The following is a 24,633-nucleotide window of genomic DNA, read 5'->3' on the forward strand; positions in this document are numbered from 1 at the left end:
TAGTAGTGTATGAAACTATGAATATATATATATATATATATATATTTTAATTTATTTTTAATATATATTTTATATTTTAATATGTATTTATTATAAAAAAAAATAAATTTTTGTCCCATTTTTAAAACGTGTCAAAAAAATGAAAAAAAATATAGTCATAGTTTTTGGCCAAATTTTTTTTAGCTATGGCCATATTTTTACAGAGATTACATCCACCAGCGTCGTACTTGTTACGTAAAGCGTTCTTATTGAACTATAACTGCGCTTATTTTGTTGTCACGCGGTTAATTATTGTCACCCTTTAAAAAAGTGGTTGTATACATAATCGGATAATCCTATAACTACGTTTTTTAAACATATTCTTTGGTGAATATACAATTACGCTTAAAAAAGTAAAAAACATACTAATAATTAAAGATATGGCTTTGATTTTTAAATCTTGTGCAGTTGTGTCACGCTTTTGAAGATATGGCTATGATTTTTAAACGTGTTACACAAACTAACCACCCTAGCTAGGTAGCTAGAAAAATGTATATCACTCTATGCTTAGGAACTCTCTTGTTGGTATAGTCGCTGCTAGGACCATTAAAATGGACCAAACTCATCGGGCTAACCTGTTTATCTATTTAAATAGGCGGGTTTTGTTTTTAAAATTAAGTCCGTTTAAATTTCGGACTAAATGGGCTGAGTCCGATTAACTCGCAAAAAATGGCGGGTTAAACGGGCTAGCCCGCAGACTAAACAGGTGGTCCGTTTAATTTTTTTTTACATTTAAAAAAAAACACTTTTAGTCGATATTTTCCTCGATCCGACCCGAAAATCCGACCAATCAACTAAAAAAAATATTATTTTTTAAAAATTTTTGACCTAAAAATAATATTTGTTGTCAAAATATTTTTTAAAAAATAAAATAAAATAATAAACGGACTGACCCGTTTAATCCACGAGCTGACTATAAATGGTTCGAATTGAAAAATTATAGCCCGCAAATAAAGCGGACTTAAACGATGTAACCCATTTAACCCATAAATTTATTAGGCCGAACCTAAATAGACTGGGCTAACCTGTTTGACAGCCCTAGTACTCACTGCTGCTCAATAAATACCAAGCAAGAGCTAACAGCCTAACACAAAGATTGCAAAGAAAACGAGAGATGAGTTATCAAATAATTTGAGAATAAAAGAGTTGTGGATTTCCTCGCCCGTATAGTAGTAATTAATAAGGTAAGAACAACTAACCTCACATTTTTGGCGGTCTTGACATATCACTCGATTATACATATAATTTTAATTTATTATATTATTATAAGGTTTATGTTACGTTTTTTTTTTCACATTACTATTTTTTTTAAAACCTCAAATTGATAAAAAAAATACATAAATAATTATATTTTAATATATTTTTTTAAAAAAATATTTTTAAATTTAAATAAATTTTTGTATTGATATTTTTTTTTATCTTATACTATTTTATTTTTTTTTGAAATTTAACAAAGATTAAATTTTAAATTTTTCAATTATAAAAATCTTGATATCATAATATATGTATGTAATCACTTCTTTTAAAATTTAAGTTTAAATATTTAAAAAATGAGCTATCATCATAATCATACAGAACATGCATATACTAAAAGCAAGAAATATAATTCATAATTTTCTTTATATATATTATATTATATAAGACTAACTCGTGAACTAGTCAAAACAATTCGTATACTTTTGGTATACTTAAATTTTGAAATTAAGCCAAATTATTTATTTATTAAAGAGCCAATCAGCCAAGCTATTATTGGTGCTCAATTATTATTTGGGTGCACATAAAATATGCTCTGTTAGATTTATTTATACTAATCTTTTAAGAGATTAATATTAACATCATATTCACCAGAGAAATGATAATGTTATATTTTATAAAAAAAAAAATAGCAGTGATGTTGTCACTATATCACTTAAATTTCAGCAATTATATATAATAAAAATAGAGTAAATTATATCATTGTTTTAATCCTTAATATTTATTTAAGATTATATTCTAATTTTGTCACTAATATTTAAAACGTCATATTTTTATGATAAATATTTTATTTTAATCTTCTGATCAAAATTAAAATATTTTCTTTTCAAATACTATTTTTTTTTATTGTTATTTTATTGTTATTATTCTATCTATTTTCACTCTCAAATCACTACAATAATTATTATGACCACTACAATTACGATTTTTGTTGTTATCTATAAAAAAATCACAATGGACAAAAAGGGTATTTTTAGAAGAAAAATTTAATTTTAACCAAAAAATTAAAATAAAACGAAATAAAATGTTTCGTATAAAAATAAGATGTTTCGAATAAAATTAACTTGCCTTAAATATTAGGGACTAAATTATTTTACTCTAAAAAATATCATTGTCATGAAACTACTTCTCCTAAAAATAAGGTGATAAGAGGAAGCAACATGAATGATTTTTTTTGGTGACAAGCAACATGAATGATTATATCTCTAATACGCTCCCTCAAAAAATAATCTCTTTTGAATTTGTTTAATTTTTTACATAGATTTTCTTTTCTCTTTTTATTTACTTTATACTATTTTTTTTATCTTTTGCCATTCACCAAAAATCAAACTCTAGACTTTTGGAACATAAAACTCCAAAACTATATCATAAAACTACTTCTCACAAAAGTTTAAACTGATAAAAAAGGATAATATAAATTATTATATCTCTAATATATGCAAAATCAATTAATCTTAAGTGATAATGTCATATTGGTGTAATTTAGTTTTCTTACTTTAAAATTTTAATTTGCAAGTTTTTATGAAAACTGCATAAAATTATATATAATTCAATTTGATAATCTTAAAAATTATTGTCTTGCATTTATAAAATTTGGATTATTATATAAAGTACATAAATCGTCCATCTTGCAGAGATATATTTTGTTATGGCAACTGCGAGCTTTTCAGATACTGCTCACGATGCAAAAAGGTATGACAAACAAATTAAAACTACCAATACATGTAAACCTAGCTAGTATGCTTTTTTGTTGTTATATATTTGTTTTAACCATCAAAAGCTACAAAAATGAATATTAATTAATATATAGATACGAGATATATGACGATATATATGCACAAAATATTTCAATTATACGCACAACACACACACTAACGATACTATTGATGACCACTTAGTTTTTATCTACTTTTAGTAATATATTATAAAGAGTTTAATTTTGATGTACTGACAGTGTAAAACGTTTTATACGATCGTGCAATCACATTCGTTTTTTTAAATGACCATTTATATACGATCAATATAAAAGATAATTATTTTTATTAATGTGGCGTTATATAATTAAATATACATATAAAAATTTTTACACTAACTATAATGTATCAAAATTAAATTCATATTATATAACATAATTATAGGATTCAGGATTTATTAGAATATTTTGAGTTTAAAGTTTAAAATTTAATGAAATAATAATGATGTTTTAAGGGCCAATGAGTAATAGCTCAAATGGTATAGTCTCTCCATACTCAATTAAGAGGTTGCGGGTTCGAGTCTCCTATCTTTAGTAAAAAAAAAATAATGATGTTTTAGGGAGAAAAAAAAGGTGAGACAGATAAAAAAATCATTTTTAAAAAGTTGGCTTAATTGATAATATTGGCAAATTGAAAATTAATTCCCTGTTGAGATTGATATATAATAAAGGGTAATTAAAGTATTTTTTTGTCCTTGAAATTTGTAAGAATTTTAAAAATATTTTTAAATTTTATTTTGTTTTAAATTTGTTACAGAAATTTTCAATTTATATTAAATATAATTTTGACGGTTAAATTTTCAAAAATTTAAGACTAATCTAACAATAATGCATAAAAATAATGCTTGATTTTTTTGTGTTGAGGATTGTTGTTCTTATAAAATTGTTGTTGAATTGGTCTTAAATTTTTTGAAAAATTAGCCATCAGTGGTATATTTAATGCAAATAAAAAACTTTTGGAATAAAATTGAAACAAAGTAAAACTTAAGGATATTTTTAAAATTTTTGTCAAACTTTAAAGACAAAAAATACACTTTACCTATAATAAATTTAGGAACTTAAAGTATTGATTAATAATATATATAGGAAATTAATTTTTAATTAGTTAATATTAATTAATTTTAAAATTTGAAAATGAAAATGAAAATTTAAAAAATAATTAAAAAAAAATCTAATTAAACTCATAAATTATTATTAATCATTATTATATTTCATACCAAGATTGTATTGCTCTGTACCTTAAAATTTATGCAGACTTGAAGGAAAGGTGGTTTTGATTACCGGTGGTGCTAGGGGCCTTGGTGAGTGCATGGCAAGGATGTTCTGCAAACATGGCGCCAAGGTTGTGATTGCCGACATTCGAGATCAACAAGGACTCGCACTCCAAGATACCATAGGAGTTGAATTCGCAACCTATGTACATTGTGATGTAACTAAAGAAGATGATGTGGAAAATGTAGTTAACATAGCAATATCAAAGTATCAAAAGCTAGACATAATTGTGAACAACGCTGCAGCAATAGATGATTATCGTAATCCTAGCATTATAAACAATGATGTGTCCGAATTCGAGCGCGTTCTTAGGGTTAACCTCACAGGACCTTTCTTGGTAATCAAGCATGCAGCTAGAGTGATGATTCCAGAGAAAAAGGGTAGTATTGTAAATGTAGGGAGTGTAAGTTCAAGCGTTGGAGGGATTGCAACTCATGCATACACAAGCTCCAAACATGGCTTAATTGGACTCACAAAGAATGCAGCTGCTGATCTTGGCAAATTTGGGATAAGAGTGAATTGCTTGTCTCCTTACTTTATTGCAAATGATGCAGCTAAAGAGTTCTTCAAACTTGATGAGGAAGGGTGCTTAAATGTTTATTCCAATCTTAAAGGTGTTCATTTGATGGAAGAAGATGTAGCACAAGCTGCAGTGTACTTGGCTAGTGATGAATCCAAGTATATTAGTGGTCATAATCTAGCCGTTGATGGTGGTTTTACTACAATCAATCCAATTTTTGGTGTGTTCTCACAATCTTAAATTGGAATCTTCAATTCATAGTAATCTCTTTTATGAAATATATATCTTTCTAATGTCGTTCTGATGAGTCAGTCAATAATGTAATAACTGATTCACTCTTCCTATGAAATCTTTATTGTCTCTGCTTCCAGCTGCTTAATATATATACATATTTTCTGGCACTAGGTAAACTTTATGTTTATATCATAGTTAATTTAATCTTTATGAAGGGTACTGGTGCTTAACTGTGTAGGGTGTTGTGTTATATCTTGTAATGCCTCAAACAACTATCCATTTTGTAATTCACCTTACTTGAGATCAAATTACACTTTCATTCAATCCTCTCTATCTCAATTGCTTTCTTAGAAAACCATTGATCATATAGTTTTGCCTTTTTGTTCAAGTCTCTAACAAAGAGATATCCATACTTTCATAAGACACGTTTTATTCTTTATCTCTATCGGAGATAACGGCTTTATAATTAGGGGTGAGCACGGGTACTAGCGAATACCCGATTATTCGTCCGAATTCAAACTGATCCAATCCGTTCTTAATCGATTTGGTTTGGTTCAGGTACAGACACAAAAAAATATAAATTCGAACCAAATCAAACTAATTATAATTCATTTGATTCGGTTCTAATTTCACTATAAACTCAAACCAACCCGACTCGTGCTCACCCCTATTTATAATAGCTATTTACTTATCATCACGTTAAATATTATCAAATTAATGCATTTACATTAGAAAACAATTAAAAACTTACATATATTACACCATAACAAATATTTTTTTTAGTGACAATAACATAACACAGTTAATGCTCAATTGCCAATAAATACATTAGCAGTTATTTTTATTGTGACTAAAAATAAAATAAATGACCGAATAAAAATAATTTTTTCAGTAATGTTATTATCAAGGATAATCATGTAAATAAGTCTAGTAGTTAGTTAGAGTTATATTACGGACTAGGCGAAGTTTGTTATTTTACTTAGAAGAATCTGTTTCTATACATTGCTATATATATCTATCTATTACTCTTGTACAATACAATAGAGAAATATATTCAAAACCTTCATCATATTGCGTTAGCTCTCTGCTCTCATTTTCTCTGCTTTAGTTTGTTCAATATGGTATCAAGAGCCTCATCTTGAACCTTCTTGAATCTTCTTTTTTTTTTTTTTCTTTTTGACAAAAACTCCATTCATTGTTTTTGCTGCACAACAATAGTGTTACTATGCTATCTGACTATTCCTCTTCAACAAAATCTGCTCTAGTTTCTATTGCAGAAAAACTTAATGATAACAACTATAATACTTGGAAGCATTAAGCATGGCTTACTATTCAACTTCTTAGTATGGAAGATCACATGAATGCTTCAAAAGCACCTTCAAAATTCAATCCAAGCTCCAACAATGTGCTGCCTCTACTAGCACAACACCTGGTGAGACTTCTCAAAAGAGTTCAAATCCAACCACAACAAAAGAATCTACAAAGTATCAACAATGGTACCAAAATGACTTGGCCCTCACCACTTGGCTTATGGCTTTAATGACAAATAACTTCAAGAATAAGATTCTTCATTGCACTACCTTTGCTGATATTTGGAATACCATGGTGAATTACTTTTCTATAACCTCTACAACTTGTGTTCAAAGTCTCAAGGCTCAACTTAAATTTCTTTAAAAAACTGGTTCTATTTTTGAGTATTTGAACAAGATCCGCAAACTTGTGGATTCTTTGCTTGCAATTGGATACAAATTGCAAGATGATGATTATATTCAATCAAATATAGATGGTTTATCCGAAGAGAATAGTGGATATATAACTTCTATTATGTCAAGACTAGGCACTTATAGTGTTAGCGAAGCAGAATCTTTTCTAGTTGCATTCGATGATATGCTCGAGCGTTTTAAAACTCCATTTCAAGGTATGGCTATGGCTAATTTCTCACAAACTTTTTACACCAACGTTGGATGAAGAAGCTCAACAAGACGGGGTCGTAGAAGCAGATCTCAAAGAGGAGGAAGGTTTTCTTGGAACAATCACAGGCCTTTTTGCCAACTCTATGGCCACAATGGACATGTTGTTTGGAATTGTTTCTTTTGATTTGATCAACACTTTAACCTAATTCATCTTCATCCTCATCACAAGCAATACCAATTCCATACTCCAACATTGTTCCTCCACCACCCTCTTCATCTTTCCACCAATCTCAGGCTTACCTTACAGCACCTTTCTCTCTTAATGCTTCAGCTTGGCTGCTTGATTCAGGTGTAAGCCATCATGTGACTAATGATCCAAGCAATCTTCTTTCTTCTCTTAACTCTAACCGTGATTATGACCATCTCTTCATAGGTAATGGAACAGTTATTGTTATTAAAGATTCTGGCACTTCATGTTTAATTGACAAAAATAATGTTTATTATAAATTACTTAATCTTTTTTATGTGCCTGAAATAACCAAAAATATTCTAAGTGTGTCCAAGTTTGTAGAAGATAATTGTGTTTTTTTTTTTTTAATTCTGGTCTAAGCACTGCCTTATTCGTGATCAGGTATCTCGAAAACTCCTTTTTTAGGGAACTTCTAAAGATGGCATTTATGCCTTTGATATCTATGTCCCTAAACCTTTACCTTCGATGCATAATAATTCTAATTTCTTGTATTCTAAATAATGTAACTCATCTACCTATAGTTCCTTACATACTAAGACTAGCTTCAATATTGAGAATAATTGTAAGCCCTCCAATTGTAATGCAAACATTCAATCCACATCAATAAATAAAAATAATTTGTGTATGCCTCAAACTTCTGATTCAAGTTTTATTAATCTTACTACTCTTGCTCCTATTAAGTCTGATATATCTATTAAAACTCTTTTATCTGCAAATATGTTGAATACAAATTCTATTAATCTTTGACACCAATGGTTGGGTCATACAGCTATGCCTAATATTCTAAGAGTCTTAAGACAGTGTGGTGTTTCCATTTCTAATAAAAATTTAACAAATGCTATCTGTGAATCTCTTAGATCAGAACCCTCTGTATCACCATACACTTCAGAATCCTCATTAGTATGTCCATCATCTCAAATTCTAATCCAAAATATTGAGATATGCTTACTACTACCACCACCTAGCACTACTACTAATACACATTCCATGACTATAAAATTAAAGTCTATTAGACAACCTCTCCAAATTCTCACTACTTCAATAACTTCAGAATTATCAGAACAAATTTTAAAAGTTGTCACTCAAGTTTTAGCCAATCCTAACTGAAAAGCAGTTATGGATAAAAAATTTTAAGTCCTCATGCAATGCAAAATTTGGAATTTAGTGATACAACTACCCACTGCAATCATCATTGGTTGCAAGTGGGTGTTTGCTGTAAAGAAGAACAATAAAGAAAAGGTTTGCTGTAAAGAAGAACAATAAAGAAAAGGTGATGAGATATAAAGCAAGACTTGATAGAAAAGATTTTCATCAAACTGAGAGTGTGGACTATGATAACATTTTTAGTCCAGTAATTAGACCCTTCATTGTCAGAATTATATTAACAATTACTCTTTAAAATGGTTGGCCATTGAGGCAATTCAACTTCAACAATGCATATTTCAATGGCAAATTGAATTAACAAGTTTACATGCACCAACCTGAAGGCTACTCTCATCCAAATACGTCTTTGGTCTGTAAGTTGAATAAAGCTTTGTATGGTTTGAAACAAGCTCCAAGAGCTTAGTTTCTAATCCTTATTATCACTTTAAACCAGTTTGATTTCATTAATACTAAGTCTGATGTATCTCTTTTTGTGAGAAAAAATCTTTAATTCAGTTGTTTACCTTTTAGTCTATATTGATGATATTGTACTTACAGAAAACAATAAACAAGAAATTGAAGTTTTGATCAAACAATTAAATACTATTTTTCCTCTTAAAGATCTGGGAGCTTTTAATTATTTTCTTGATTTAGAAGCTAACTACTTATCTGATGGCAAGATCTTATTATCTCAACAAAAGTATACTCATGAAATTCTTAAGAAAGCTTCAATGCTAGAAACAAACCCAGTGCCTACTCCTATGTTCTCTAATTAGAAATTATTTCTTAATGATTTAGAACTATTTGAAAATCCCAAATTATATCGCTCTGTTAGTTATTGGAACTTTACAATATCTCACTACAACAAGACTCGATTTATTCTTCTCCATTAATAAATTGTCATAGTTCATGCATGTCCCAACTCTTCTGCCTTAGAAAGCTACAAAATGAGTTCTTAGATATCTAAAAAGTACAGTACATCATGGATTAATCTTCAATAAGTGCACTGATTTCAGACTTTTGACTTTTGCAGATGTAGATTGGGGTGATGATATGGATGACTGCAAATTAGTCACTGATTATTCTATTTACTTGCGTCTACTCTGTCTGAACTTATTTCTATCACATAATTGTTGCAAGAATTTCAGATTCCTCATCCTTTTTCCCAACAATCTATTATAATAATTTGAGTTCTTGCCAATTAGCTGCTAACCCTGTCTTACACAACCGTTGTAAGCATTTAGAACTTGACTTATATTTTTTTAGACATATGGTAAATCAAAAATTTTTCTATATTATTCATATCTCAGCACAAGATTAAATTGTCGATATACTAACAAAGTCCCTCTATCACATTATTTGCAAAATTTCAATCCAAATTTAGAATAAGTAATGCATCCACTCTAAGTTCGAAGGAGAGTATTAAGGATAATCATATAAATAAGTCGACTAGTTAGTTAGAATTATATTATTGAGTAGGTAAAGTTTGTTATTCCACTTAAAAAAATCTATTCCTGTACATTGCTCTGTATATATATCGATTCATCATATTGCGTTAGGTCTTTGCTCTCATTTTCTCTACTCTAATTTGGTCAATAGTTATATACATATAATTCATATTCCAAGAGATGAATGAAAGAAGCATATTATACACAACAAATATATATAATATATATAATAACTACAACATAACTTTATCCCCCACACTAAGTAGGATTAGTTACATAACTCAATCGATAGTATACTGTTTTATCATATAGCATTATATATTGCTTTACTTTATATGAGCACAAGATTTTGGATATAAGTTAAAACCTTTAACCTTTATCCTTTTTTTTTTCTCACTTAACCTTCACCCGCCAGAGCTTATTAGAGCTTATATCTTGAGTTTAATAATTATAATCTGCTGGCAGTTATGATTGGAGAATGGGATCTTAAAGGAAGTTGTAAAGGCTCCCATGTATCGTCAATGATATTTGTAAAGTGCTGATCCACCATTTCTTCACTAACCAACTCTAGCTTTGAAGGCTCCCACTAGTTCAAAAATAAAAAAAGTATGAAAAAATTAAAATATATATTATTTAGCTTAATAAGGAGTACAAGAAATATTATGCAAGTAATTATTTATATCTAATAGATAAAATTAATATCACTTTTACCTTAGGCTTGTTGTCTTTATCAAACAGCTTTGCTCTTGAACCCTATTCACCAAAAGTTTTAATTTCAATATAATTTGCCAAAGATAAAAAGAGAGAAAATCATTAGGAGGCAAATAATAAAGTCAATCTCAATCTCTTCATATATATTAGTTCATATTGATTAAATAATAATCCCGGAACTATTTATTTATTTGCTAAAGTTTCTTAGCTTTATTCAGAGGAAAAAATATTTATTTAAATATTTAATTACCTCGTAGAAATTATTGCTTACTGTTCTTCGATTGAGGTGGCAAGCAATGTTATAATCCCTGTAAAGACATTCTTCAATGTTTTGTATTCTGCCTTTTCTGATCTGAAAAACATCAATGCATACATAGAGATAGATTAGTGCAAAAATTTGCAATATCGATGAATTTTAATTTAGATATATTATTATTTTATATATACTTACAGATTTTAAAAAGATCTTGAGACTCATGGGACATGAAAAACGCATAGAGTTTAATGCATTTGTTATCCACTTTTCTTCTGCTCCGTTTTCTAATTCATTTTCCTATATAAATAATTTTAAAAATTATAATTCCATTCCAATTTTTTAAAATAACAGATATATAATTATGGGTATAATAAATAATATATATACTTACCAAGGATTGAATTATATCTTCCACTGTCCCTTTTGAGAAACATTTGTTTATAATCTCCAATCTTTTTTTCGTAGTGATGAGAACAGGATTAATTAGTTGAAATGCATTATTATTAGTCAATTATATCAAATAGCACACATATATAATAATATATTTCTTAATTAAAAGAAGAACAATAATATTCTTAATGACGTAATAATTAATTACCTCTTGAAAGGGCTATCCTGTTTCACAGTTGGTTTCTCTGTGAAAGTTTCTATTAAAGCAGCAACCGTTGATACATTTGAAGAAGTAATAGCTTGTAGGGCATTTTCCAATGCATTAAGCTTCTAGTACGTAGAATGAAAAACAAAAAAAATACGTTTAATTAGTCCGTTAATTTTATAGTTTCGCGAAATTTTCAATTAGGTCCCTATATTTTTTTTTCTTTTAATTGAGTCCTTGTACTAATTTTTTTTAATTGGGTCCCTACACTTTTTTTTTTCTTTTATTTAAATCCCTATACCAATTCTTTTTTCTTTAGTTGGATCCCTATAAAATTAAGCCAATTAATATTAAGAGGGACTTAATTGAAAAAAAAAATTAGTGCAGGGACCCAATTAAAAAGAAAAAAAAAATATAGGGACCTAATTGAAAATTTCACGAAACTATAGAAAACAACAGAGTAATTAAACCAAAAAAATATACTAATAAATATATGGTTACATTATTATGAATCCAATAATAGGAAAATCTTTCATTATATATATATATTACCGTGGAATGGACGAAATGTGTAGCTAATCCACATGCTGCCATTTCTATTCCATCCAAACGAGTTTCAGTTAACCCTAAATATTCCCCTGCAAATAATAATTTGGTAAAACAAATAAAAAATTATATTGATTCATTAATAAGGTCATTTTTATGAAAAATTAAGAATTGTAGATATTTTTTTTATAAATATATGACATGTCTATATAAGATGCGTTAGATATATAATAATTTACATATTTTTATTATTAATTTAAATTTTTAGAATGAATAATTTATTTATATTAGTTATAGTGTTATACATGCACTACCTTGATATATACATATATAATATATATAAAAGAAGCATGTGAGTTATTTAGTTAATTACCAAAATAGCCAGGAAGCCTAGATAGGAAGTAACTTGCACCCACATCTGGAAAATACCCTATCTCTGCCTCTGGCATTGCAAATACCTACAAATAATAATAATAATAATAATAATAATAATAATAATAATAATAATAATAATAATAATAGTAGTAGTAGTAGTGTTGTTTAAAGGTTTGAACAATTAGTGTTGTTTAAAAGGGAGGGATAATGTTTTAATATTATTCAAACCATCAAATGACATATCATTTAGTACATTCTTTAACGCTAAAATACGTACGACATTATTTTATTATGTCCAGTTTGATAATATTTCAGCTATGTCACTAACGACATTAAATTCTGACAATAGAAATTAAAATACATGAAAAATTATATTGGTGCCGTTTTTAAATTTAGAAATCAAATTATAACAATTGAAACATTAGAAACTAAATCAACGTAATTCGCTAATTTTAAAAATTAAAATAGGATTTAACTCCTAGTTTATGATATCAAATACTGCTAAACATGATTTTATTCTTGTTATATTATTGACAAATTTTTTTGCTGAAATTGATCTTATTAGCTAGAGAAGCATACAGCTTTTTCAGTTACAATTCTGAAGGTTGTGTTCATGGAAAGACCCGCTCCTCCTCCCATGACCACTCCATTAATCACAGATACCTGTTTTCAACAATTGAAAAAATATAGAGTGTAATAATAATTAAGAATTATAAAATGATATTTAATTTGAAAATTTTAATTTTTAATTATTATTATAGCTAGGGAATGCAAACTTACTAGAGGCTTTTTGTAGGTTGCTGCCAAATGGTCCAAAATGAGTTGTTTACCATAAAATTTCATAGGGTAAGTCCAGTGTCCTAGTTAGATTAAAAGTAAGGGTTACAAATTAGAATATATAATCTCTTGATAAATTTAAACTACATAATACATGATAAACATAATTATCACATTTGCATGTAAAATTGATTTATCTGACTATTTACAAGAAAATATCTAGTTTATTTCTATATGTTGTATACAAAGTAGGTAGTTAAAATTGAAATTTCATAAAATTTTGGAATAAATGAAAAATGACAATTGCTTTAATTAAAATTGTAATTTTATACCTATGAGTGAGCAAGAAATTAGTGATACTACATCACCTCCGGCACAAAATCCTTTTCCATTTCCCTAATTAACATTGGAAAAGAAATTCAGAACATATAAGATATAAGTTCACCAATATATATATATATATACTGTTTAGTTTAAATTATAAAAGCAAACATAATAACAAAATTATTAATAACTAAGAAAGTGCATATACATTTTAAATGGCACTTTAATTACCTTCAATATTACAAGTTTAACTGACGAATCATTCTCATACATCCTTAAATTCTTTAAAATTTGAGAAACCTGCAAAAATTAAAGTTGACCTTCCTCATTACCCTTATTATATTTATTGTTTATATATGATAATAGTTCCAAAAAGTTGCTACGAAAAAACAAGTATGAAAATAAATATTTTAGTTTAATTGATGAAGGATTAGAAATCACAGACAAAAAATTAGTTCCCAAGTATTGAGGTCAAATAAAGGGAGAGTGCGCAAATTAAAATCACTTTCGTGCATTATAGTATGAATTTCAATTAACCACCGATTGCTATAAATTATTAAAAAAATAAAAATAGTATTCACACTTGATCCTATTATAAAGGATGCAATGTAATATTTAAATTATTGATACACAAACATATATCATTACGTTTGTATTGTTAATTAAAGTAATTTATTTTAGCATATATTATTATAAGGAATCACTTAGATAAAGACACCTAATAAAACGTTTTTTTTTAAGATATTTTTTAATAATTAAAATTTAATACATATAATCGATTAAGCGGTGCTATTTTTGTTATAATTAGGCTAGACAAATTAATTTAACAAAAAAAATAATGAAATCAAATTTTAAACTAGTCTAAATTAATATTATTTTTTATAAAAAATGACTATAATATCTTTTATTATAGAAAATGACTAAAATACTGTTATTATATATATTAATTTTAATAATCCTAAATTCTAGCCATTTACCTCTCTATCGTCATAGGGTTAGGATTTAGAGTTTTCGATATATATATATATATATATATATATATATATATATAGGAATATTTTAGTTATTTTTTATAATAAAGATATTGTAGTCATCTTTTATAAAAAATAATATTAATTTAAACCGTTCAAAATTTAATTCACTATTTTTTCGGTTAAATTAATTTATTTGGACTAATTTAGACAAAAATAATACACGGTTTAATTGATTATATGTGTTAAATTTTAATTACTAGAAAACATCTTTAAAAAAAGATGTTTCAGACGTCTTTATTTGAGTGGCACGCATTATTATATTATGTTATGAGTTAATTTTATATTATCTGAAAGTTTTTTCTCTTATTAATATAAATATGTATATATGTATTTTTTTTATTTATGAAATTGAATTAATTGAGTTATATATTAAATAAGTTGTGTGCTTATTTTTTTTAGGCTCTTTAAAAATAAAGTGCATTTTTGACTTAGCGAACTAAATTAAAATAAATTCTTAGCTACTTTTTATCATAATAAAAATTGTTAATCTCACTGAAATTAGTGACCCAAACCACGTCTTGGCATGGATTACTTACCATTTCAAGGTTAAGGGCATTTAACTTGCGAGGCCTATTTAGTATCACTAGCTTCACAGAAGAATTTCCTGCGAAAAGTACCTGCAAGGAGACATATATATAAATATTCATATAGTTGAATTATTTATTGTTATTTTTGCATGCTTCTTATTACAGAATTCATAATTGTACTTACACTTCTATAGTCTATAAATATAGTTGAGTCTTATATATTTTTTAACTGAAAATATTTTATATAAGAAAAAAAAAGCTAGCTGTTCTTGTACATATATATAATTCGTAAATTCATAATAACATTGTAGTAAACCATTATTACTGTTGCAATAGTATTTAAATGTAAATTTTAATTAAAATAGCATTTAAGTGCTTAAATTTATATTTGAATTTAAAAAACATTTTTTCTTTTTTTAAACAGACTATAATTTTTATTATATGAATATTAGTTGGAAGTTAACTTTTTTGCCAAGATCAGCTAATTTTTTTAAAATGATTCTGTTTATTTTATATTTTAGATTCTAAATCATAAATATTTAATTCCAAATTCTAAATTATAAATTTTATATTTTTCAAAAAAATAAATAATTTTAGAATTAATAGCTAAAAGTTAATTCTCTGTACTTTCCGTATTATATATATCAGACATAATAAATATAAAAGCTTTATTGTTTAATCTCTAATTAATTAATCTATTATCTTAATTTCTAACTATTACAATATATGGTAATGATAAGAAATGAAAAAATAAAAACAAAAAAAAGATTTCGAGAAGAAGAGAGAAAAAAAAAACCTGGTTTATTGGTTCTGTGTCAAACTTAAAACTCAGAGCCATGGTGCAATTTAGTTTTAATCCACAAGGACCTGCATGCTACGCAGAATTCATTTACGCTTATTTAAGAGACAAATTTTTATAAATATAGCTGACATTAAATAAGAATTAGAAAATAAGCGGTATAAAGCATTTTATCCATCATTTTCATTATCGTTCATAAATAATAAATAAATACTGCTATTATTAGCACTCATGTTTGTCACGTTGTTAAATCTCATCATTAGTAAGTAATGTCCAACCTACTAGATGTTGGTGGGTCCCCAACCAAGTGGGCCCACAAGTTTTAAAAGGAAAGAAAGAAACAATAAAAGAAGAAGAGCATCGGCGTCGAGAGAAGAAAGAAATTTGGGGAAAAAGGACATACCAATCTTAATCATATTGATTTGATAAATTTGTTCTATTTTTTATGAAATTTTAGTATGTTATTTTTGGTGTATCTATGAATATTAAGATATAATTTATTAGTTGTATTACTTTTTCTTTTGTCTAATTTGAGATACCTATTTTGCGGAGACTTATTTTTGATTTTATCAGTTTTGATGATGTACTTTGTTGATTGTTGAGATACACTAGTGCTACTAGAAAGACTATTTGTATACCCATTATTCTGATAGTGGAAGATTTTTCTGGACTAGGTTCCGTAAATTTTTTGTCCCTCTTTTGGAGGTTTTCTCACGTTAAAATTCTGGTGTCTGATTATTTAATTTCTGCCATTATAATTACTGCTTGGAGTATCTTTGGTATTGCCTATTTAATCGCACAGGTTGTGGAAAAATTATTTTGTTGCTTCCGCTGTTAGACAGGTTCTTGTTTTGAACCTTTGTTGAGTTTTTTCAACAAAGTGGTATCAGAGCTTTGGTTGTTTATCTTTGTGCTGATTAAATAGAGGAAAATACTCATGGACCGAATATGGTCAAATTGAATTCCCAAAATTATTCAATTTGGAAGACCCTCATGGAAGATATGTTGTATAGCAAGGACTTGTATGATCCTGTGGAGGGAGATAAATCCAAAGGCACTAAATCCGATGCTGAATGGAAAAAGTTGAATCGGAAGGCAGTTGCTTTGATTAGGCAATGGCTTGATATTAGCGTGTATCCACATGTTGACACCGAAACGAATGCTGAGAAGATGTGGAACAAATTGAAGGAGTTATATGAGAGGAAGAATGTGCAAAACAAAAGCATTCTTGATTAGGAAGCTTGTCAATATGAAGTATACTGAAGGTAAATCAATGCTGGAGCACTTGAGCATTTTTCAAGAGACGGTGAACCAACTGACAAATAATGAAATCACTTTAAATGATGAGTTGCAAGCCTTGTTGTTGTAGAGCTCTTTACCTGATAGTTGGGAAGTTCTGGTTGTGACACTGACTAACTCAGTTCCAAATGGGAAGTTGACGTTAGCAATGGTTAAAGAAAGCATGTTGAATGAAGAGGTCAGAAGAAAAGAGCGAGGTTTGACTAATGCCTCCTCCCAGTCAGAAGCACTTGTTTCAGAGTCACGGGGGAGAAGTCAAAGTAGAAAACCTCACAGTTCTGATAAGTCAGAGAGTCGAAGCAAGTCAAGAGGAAAGTACAAGCCAACAAAGGAGTTCATTTGTCACCATTGTGGCAAGTCGGGGCATATCAAGAGGTATTGTAGGTTCTTGAAAAGAGAACAATCAAGGGGAAGAAACGAAGACAAAGGTAAAGATAGTGATAAAGAAACTGCTGCTATTGTTTATGAAGATGTTCTTATCACATATGATGAAAATTATGTGAATCTTGTCTGTGATGATTCCACTTGGATTATGGACTCTGGTGCCTCATGTCATGTCACTCCGAGGCGTGAATTTTTCACTTCTTATACTGCTGGAAATTTTGGCAAGATCAAATTGGGAGATAAAAGAGTGTGTGATATCATTGGTATGGGTGATATGTGGCTTGAAACTAACATGGGATGCAAGTTGCAGTTGAAGAATGTTAGGCATGCGCCAGATATGCGATTCAATCTCATTTCAGTGAAGGCATTGGATTAAGAGGGGTATTGCATTTCCTTTGGTAGTGGAAAATGCAAGATTACCAAAGGGGCTCTCATTGTCGCTAGAGAAGATAATAGTCTCACTATTCTCTATCGGTTGCAAGCAAAGTTGTACAAAGAAGAGGTGAATATAGCTGATGATTCCTCTTCTGATTTGTGGCATATACGTCTTGGTCACTTGAGTGAGAAAGGACTAAGCGTCTTAGCCAAGAAGCACTCACTTCCTGTGAAAGGTACAACTTTAAATACTTGCACTCATTGTTTTGTTGGAAAGCATGCTAGAGTATCATTTCATAATTCTGGACCTCATAGGGGATCACATGTTCTAGATTTAGTTCACACTGATGTTTGCACTATGGATGCCAAGACACTAGGTGGTGCATCATATTTTGTTACTTTTATTGATGATTATTCTCGAAGAGTGTGGACTTTTGTTTTGAAATCTAAAGACCAGGTTCTCGGAATCTTCAAACACTTTCATGCAAGTGTTGAAAGAGAAACAGGAAGGAAATTAAAATGTGTTCGAGCAGATAATGGTGGTGAATACAGGGGTCTGTTTGAAGAGTATTGTAAAGGACATGGGATGAAGTTTGAGAAGACGGTTCCTAAGACTCCTCAACATAATGGAGTTGCTGAGAGAATGAATCGTACTATCAATGATAGAGTTAGGTGTATGCTCTCTCATGCAAAGTTGCCTAAATCCTTTTGGGGTGAAGCGATGAGGACTGCAGTAGATCTGATCAACCTTTCTCCTTCAGTTCCACTAAATGGTGATGTTCCAAAGAAAGTTTAGAGAGGGAAAGATGTCTCCTATAGTCACTTGCGAGTATTTGGCTGCAGGGCTTTGGTTCACATTCCAAGAGATGAAAGGTCTAAACTTGATGGAAAGTCAAAGCAGTGTATCTTCATGGGTTATGGTCACGAAGACTTTGGTTACAGATTATGGGATCCGGTGAGCAAGAAGATAATTAGAAGCCGAGATGTGATTTTTCTTGAAGACCAAACAATTGAAGATCTTGAGAAGACAGATAAGCCAACAGTAACTGTTAGACGTTCTGCTGATGATGAACCTGGCCCTTCCACTAGACCTCCTGTTGATGGGGGAGATGTTCAAGTTGATAATGTTGGTGATGATTTGCATGATGAACCTACACCTCAACCTGAGGTGCCAGATGTTGAAGTTCCACCTGAACCACCAGTTGAGCCTGAATTGAGAAGATCTACTAGAGAGCGTCATCCTTCTCAGAAATACTCTCTTCATGAGTATGTGATGAACACTGAGACTGGGAAGCCAGAGAGCTACCAGGAGGCTATGTCTGATGAGTATAAGGAAGATTAGTTGAACCATGCAAGAAGAAATGAAATCCTTGCATGAGAATCATACTTTTGAATTGGTGAAGTTACCGAAGGGTAAGAGAGCATTCAAGAATAAATGAGTGTTCAAGTTGAAAGCGGATGAAAATGTCTCACGACCAAGGTACAAAGCTCGATTGGTTGTGAAAGGCTTTGAACAAAAGAAAGGTATTGATTTTGAGGAGATTTTCTCTCCAGTTGTGAAGATGTCCTCTATTCGAGTTGTGCTTGGATTGGCAGCTAGCTTGAATTTAGAGGTTGAACAGCTTGATGTGAAGACTGCATTCCTTCACGGTGATATAGATAAAGAAATCTATATGGAGCAACCAGAGGGTTTCGAGGCTAAAGGAAAGGAGCACCTTGTATGCAAGTTGAAGAAGAGCTTATATGGGCTGAAGCAAGCGCCAAGACAGTGGTACAGAAAGTTTGATTCATTCATGGAAGGTCATGGGTATAGTAAGACTTCTTCTGATCATTGTGTGTATATTAAGAAATTCTCTGATGGTAATTTTATAATTCTCTTATTTTATGTTGATGACATGTTGATTGTTGGTCATGACACTAAGAAGATTGAAAGTCTTAAGAAAGACTTGAATAGATCCTTTGCTATGAAGGATTTTGGTTCTGCAAAGAAAATCCTTGGCATGAGTATCACTCGTGACAGGAAGAATGGAAAACTGTGGTTGTCACAGCAGAAGTATATTGAGAAGGTTTTAGAGAGGTTTAGCATGAGTAATTCTAAACCTGTTAGTACTTCACTTGCTAGTCATTTCAAGCTGAGTTCGCAGCAATGTCCTACAAATGAGAAAGAGAAAGCAGAAATGAAGAAGATTCCATATGCATCTGCAGTTGGCAGTTTTATGTATGTTATGGTTTACACCAGACCAGATATTGCTCATGCAGTTGGAGTTGTTAGTCGGTTTCTCTCTAATCCTGGCAAGGAACACTAGTAAGTAGTGAAGTGGATTCTCAGATACCTTAATGGTACTTCCAGAGTTTGTTTATGCTTTGGAAGTGGCCAACCTGTGTTGGATGGTTACACAGATGCAGATATGGCTGGGGATCTTGATTCAAGGAAGTCTACTTCTGGCTATATGATGACTTTTGCAGGGGGAGCTGTGTCGTGGCAATCTCGACTTCAGAAATGTGTTGCTTTGTCCACTACAGAAGCAGAATACATTGCTTTTGTTGAAGCTTCTAAGGAACTCTTGTGGATGAAGAAATTTCTACAAGAGTTAGGCATCAATCAAGAGAAGTTTGTGTTATTTTATGACAGTCAGAGTGCTATCCATCTTAGCAAGAATCCGACGTTTCATTCTAGATCGAAGCACATAGAAGTGAGGTATCATTGGATACGTCAAGCGCTTGAGATGAAGTCATATGCACTTGAAAAAATCCATACTAATGATAATGGTTCAGATATGATGACTAAAAATTTACCTACAGTGAAGTTTGATTCCTACAAAGAGAAGGCGGACTTGGTGGAGCAACCTATCCCCAAGTTTTAAAAAGAAAAAAAATAAATGAAGGAAGTGGCATTAAGCCACCGAGGGAGAGAGAGAGAGAAGTGAAGCCTCTCTTTTCAAAAGGAAAGAAAGAAACAGTAAAAGGAGAAGAGCATCGGCGTCGAGAGAAGAAGGAAATTTGGGGAAAAAGGGCATGCCAATCTTGATTACATTGACCTGGTAAATTTGTTCCATTTCTTATAAAATTTTAGTATGTTATTCTTGGTGTAGAGATGAACATTAGGATATAACTTACTAGTTGTATTGCCTTCTCTTTTTCCTGATTTGGGATACCCACTTTGTGGAGGTTTATGTTGATTCCATTAGTTTTGATGATGTATTTTGTTGATTGTTGAGATGCCCTAGTGCTACTAGCTAGGAAGACTGTTTGTGTACCCATTATTCTGATAGTGAAAGATTTTTCTGGACTAAGTCCCGTGGATTTTTTGTCCCTCTTTTGGACATTTTCCGACGTTAAAATTCTGGTGTTTGATTATTTAATTTCTGCCATTATAATTGCTGCTTAGAGTATCTTTGGTATTGCCTATTTAATCGCATAAGTTGTGGAAAAATTATTTTTGTTGCTTACGCTATTAGACAGGTTCTTATTTTAAACCTTTGTTAAATTTTCCCAACACTAGATTTTATTCTATTTTGTTTTTTTTAAGAGTATAGCTAATCGTTAGAGTAATAATTACCAATTATTATTTAATATTTATATATATATATAAAAATCAGTTATTACATATTCCAATGAGTTATAACTCAAATAGTATAATCTTTTCATATTCATATTAGAGGTCGCAGATTCGAGTCTCTCTATCTTTGATAAAAAAAAAATAGTTATTACATATAAAAATTATATATTTAGTGTTTACTAAATTTAGATTTTAAATTATAAATTCTTCACAAATTTTAAATTGTATACGTATACTTTTTAAAATTAATTAATGTTAACTAACTAAAAATTAATATTTTAAAATTTTTCTATATATCTGCCGTAATAAATATAAAGATCTATTTTCTCTAATCTCTCATCTCAGTTTCTAACTATTACAAGTTTACAACAAATCAGATGGTAATAATAGGAAATAAAAGAAGAAAAACAAATATTTAAATAAGAAGAGGGGAAACAACCTGATTTATTGATAAAATTATTTATATATCTTTTTCTCTCATCTTGACCTTTTGAAAAAAAAAACTTTATGATAAATCAACTGTAAATCTGTAATTTTTTATTTTATTTTATTATTTATTTTTTTTTTCTGTTTGGAGAAGTATTAGTTAGATGTTGCATTATTGATTTTCTTTATTTTCTAAAGGTCCAGGACAATACAATTTAACGAAAATGGAAAAGAAATAAAGTAACAAACTAAGGGATTTTTGTATGACTATACTCCAACAACAACTATCTTTTTGAGATATTCTACCGTCGTTCCTATACGAAGGAAGAAATTTATACAATACACACTACATTATATTTTAACCATAAATTTATTAATACAAGGTAAATCTATAAATAACCCAATTCAACTCTGAGCTACTTCTATATATATATATATATATATATATATATATATATATATATATATATATATATATATATATATATATATATATATATATATATATATAAACTACTAAAAGTATCCATAAAGTTTATAAACACTGACAAAAATATTCATAAATTAAGAAAATTAATGTTGTACTTATAAAAAATAGGTTCTATACGATAAAAGTATCCAAACCCTAATTTTTTATTAATTTCTTGATAAAATTTCTAAACTACTCACACCATCAATTTCAACTCACTTTTTCAACCTTTCCACAACCCAACTTGCACCTTTAAAATTCTTATCATAGAATCCAAAACTACTCCTAGTCTCCTACAATAGACGAGACCGAAATCAATGATGATGATAGTAGTGAAGGACCTCGACTGATTTTTGGCAGAAAAATTCACGATAGTGAGCTCTTTCCAATTTTTTCACCACATCTCTTCACACAAAAATAAAAAATCCCAAATTAAGGAAAAAAAAAGAAAAAAAATAACTGAAACGATTAAAAACTGTTTCTTTATAGTTCTTTCTCTAATTCTTTATCAGTAGTGATTAATTATGTTGTTAATCTTGGCGCTGCAATCTTTTGTTGCGTTACTATACAGAGCTCCCATCATAAAAATTTATTTCGTCTGTCCCCAAAAACGCAATATCACTACTCAATTTGGTGTCGACACCGCAGCCGCCGCCGAAAAGAAACTGTGTCGCCTGCCGCACGTCTTCAGTCGCATCCTGGAGCTCTTGTTCGATCTGACATTGATGTTGCCATTGAGGAGACTTCTGATTACTTTCACTTTGTCACCGGGGCCAAAAAGGAGGATAAAGAAGTTGGTGGCGTCGGAAGCTGTGCCGACACTGGCAACGCTGAGGCGGAGGAGGGTGCTAATGAAGGAGGCTTGCGTGAGAGGGTAGGTGAGGGTGAGGGTAGTTTGAAAATTTTATTAAAAAATCAACAAAAAATTAAGATTTGAATACTTTTGTCGTACGAAATCATCTTTCATGAATACTGCGTTAGTTTTCTTAATTTATGAGTATTTTTGTCAACATTGATAAATTTTATAAGTATTTTTAGTAATTTTTCGTGTATATATATATAATTCTAGTATTATTAAGATTAAAGTTACAGTTTTTTTTATTTGACAATACTTTTTTTTAATAATATTTTTTATTGTTTAAAAAACATTGTTAAATAATAAAAAAATATTATTTTAATTTTAACAATATTTTTTAAAATATTATACCTATATATATATATATATATATATATGCCTACGCTATAAGTCTATAAGTAACTCAACTCTACTCTAAAACTCAAGCTACTATACATCCATGCATTTCACATTAGCTCCAAGTCTCCAAACTACACAATTAATCTCTAACTACTTTCTGCAACTAACTTGAACAATTTTCCTGTTAAGTAATACTACTCCTATCGTTATTTCTGAACAAATAACAATCAATATATGATGGGTATTTCTTTTTCCATTTTACCCTTCCTTTTTAGTTTTTATGCATATCATCATCATCGCCCTCCTTTTTTCTATCCACTACTCTTTAGCCTTACAGCCTTACTCTATCCCCATCAAACCACCCTACCTCTCATTGCCATGTGTGAAAAAGTGTGAATTGAAGATTGAAAAAATAGATATGTGAAAAAAGAAAGAGAAAGAGAATTATTATTGCTTAAGCATTGATAAAAGAATTAGAGGATTCAATCCTCTTAGAATGAAGGAACCAGTTTATATAAACTAACTTCTTATACAAACTTTTAAATTAATTTTTTCACGTGTCAGTTTTTTTAATCGGTGAAAACTGAATTCTAACTAATTTGAAAATTGAATTCTAACTAACTTGTACATCAGTTTATATCAGTGACATTTCTCCTTAAATTGTTAATTTTGAATAAAATTGACAACTTACAACTTGAATTATACTACATGAAAGGATCCAAAAGGAAAAAAATGAAGAAAGAAAAGAAAAATTATATACACTTGCACCAAATAAATATCATTATAATTAAAATAAAAAACTGTGAAGAGGTCAAATATTCTCCCTTAAGCTGGGGCTATAGATGTAACACCCTACCACATTGGGCTTTATGATTAAGTCATAAAATAGAGGTGGCGAGGTATTACGACCTCTAAAAATAAAATTTAGTATATATAGTAGTGTAAAAAATGTTTATAACTAGGAGCCTTTGAGAAAAAAGGGGTAAAACAAAATCGTTAAATTGAAAAGCGCGACACTCCGATCAATAACGTAACAAAACAAATAAAGGATAAGCCAATACGAGTATATAAATAAGAGAGTGCCAAAAATACGAATATCCAAGCTCAAGACTCGGTTTGCGAAGATAACCGGTCCGAGCATAGAAGTATACATACA

The 24,633-nt window shown here is 29.5% G+C and overlaps 2 protein-coding genes and 1 long non-coding RNA gene across 5 annotated transcripts; 2 read left to right on the forward strand and 1 right to left on the reverse strand.

Annotated features, from left to right (window-relative positions):
• The first annotated feature begins 1,128 nt into the window (after window positions 1-1,128).
• LOC112749376 (secoisolariciresinol dehydrogenase) lies at window positions 1,129-5,248 on the forward strand. Its single transcript, XM_025797634.2, has 3 exons — window positions 1,129-1,223; window positions 2,928-2,985; window positions 4,301-5,248. Exons 2-3 carry the CDS (start codon window positions 2,942-2,944, stop codon window positions 5,076-5,078), a joined length of 822 nt encoding a protein of 273 aa, XP_025653419.1. The 5' UTR covers window positions 1,129-1,223; window positions 2,928-2,941; the 3' UTR covers window positions 5,079-5,248.
• Window positions 5,249-6,130: 882 nt separating this feature from the next.
• Window positions 6,131-9,687, forward strand: LOC140179034 (uncharacterized). The gene is made up of 2 exons (XR_011872603.1): window positions 6,131-8,752; window positions 9,412-9,687. It is a non-coding gene; the product is annotated as an uncharacterized lncRNA (long non-coding RNA).
• Window positions 9,688-10,011: 324 nt separating this feature from the next.
• LOC112751632 (3-hydroxyisobutyryl-CoA hydrolase 1) lies at window positions 10,012-15,888 on the reverse strand. Of its 3 annotated transcripts, none has more exons than XM_025800844.2 (14): window positions 15,768-15,888; window positions 14,981-15,061; window positions 13,642-13,710; window positions 13,419-13,482; window positions 13,090-13,169; window positions 12,889-12,972; window positions 12,308-12,392; window positions 11,941-12,026; window positions 11,392-11,510; window positions 11,185-11,245; window positions 10,989-11,090; window positions 10,788-10,889; window positions 10,538-10,579; window positions 10,012-10,412 (listed from the first exon to the last, which is right to left on the reverse strand). In XM_025800844.2, exons 1-14 carry the CDS (start codon window positions 15,807-15,809, stop codon window positions 10,275-10,277), a joined length of 1,155 nt encoding a protein of 384 aa, XP_025656629.1. In that variant the 5' UTR covers window positions 15,810-15,888; the 3' UTR covers window positions 10,012-10,274. The 3 variants fall into 3 exon arrangements, with proteins under 3 accessions (XP_025656629.1, XP_025656628.1, XP_072073429.1); XM_025800843.2 differs by having other exon boundaries at window positions 11,392-11,513; XM_072217328.1 differs by lacking the exon at window positions 13,642-13,710 and having other exon boundaries at window positions 11,392-11,513.
• Window positions 15,889-24,633: the final 8,745 nt, after the last annotated feature.

The sequence above is a fragment of the Arachis hypogaea genome, chromosome 15 (genome assembly GCF_003086295.3).
Source record: "Arachis hypogaea cultivar Tifrunner chromosome 15, arahy.Tifrunner.gnm2.J5K5, whole genome shotgun sequence".
NCBI classification, from domain to species: Eukaryota; Viridiplantae; Streptophyta; class Magnoliopsida; order Fabales; family Fabaceae; genus Arachis; species Arachis hypogaea.

Coding starts and splice junctions, on each gene's coding strand:
- LOC112751632 (XM_025800843.2), bottom strand. CDS start 15,809: ATGGCTCTGAGTTTTAAGTTTGACACAGAACCAATAAACCAG. Junction 15,062..15,767: donor ACACAGAACCAATAAACCAG/GTTTTTTTTTTC, acceptor GTCTCCTTGCAG/GTACTTTTCGCAGGAAATTC. Junction 11,514..11,940: donor CACATTTCGTCCATTCCACG/GTAATATATATA, acceptor TCTACGTACTAG/AAGCTTAATGCATTGGAAAA.
- LOC112749376 (XM_025797634.2), top strand. CDS start 2,942: ATGGCAACTGCGAGCTTTTCAGATACTGCTCACGATGCAAAAAG. Junction 2,986..4,300: donor ACTGCTCACGATGCAAAAAG/GTATGACAAACA, acceptor AAATTTATGCAG/ACTTGAAGGAAAGGTGGTTT.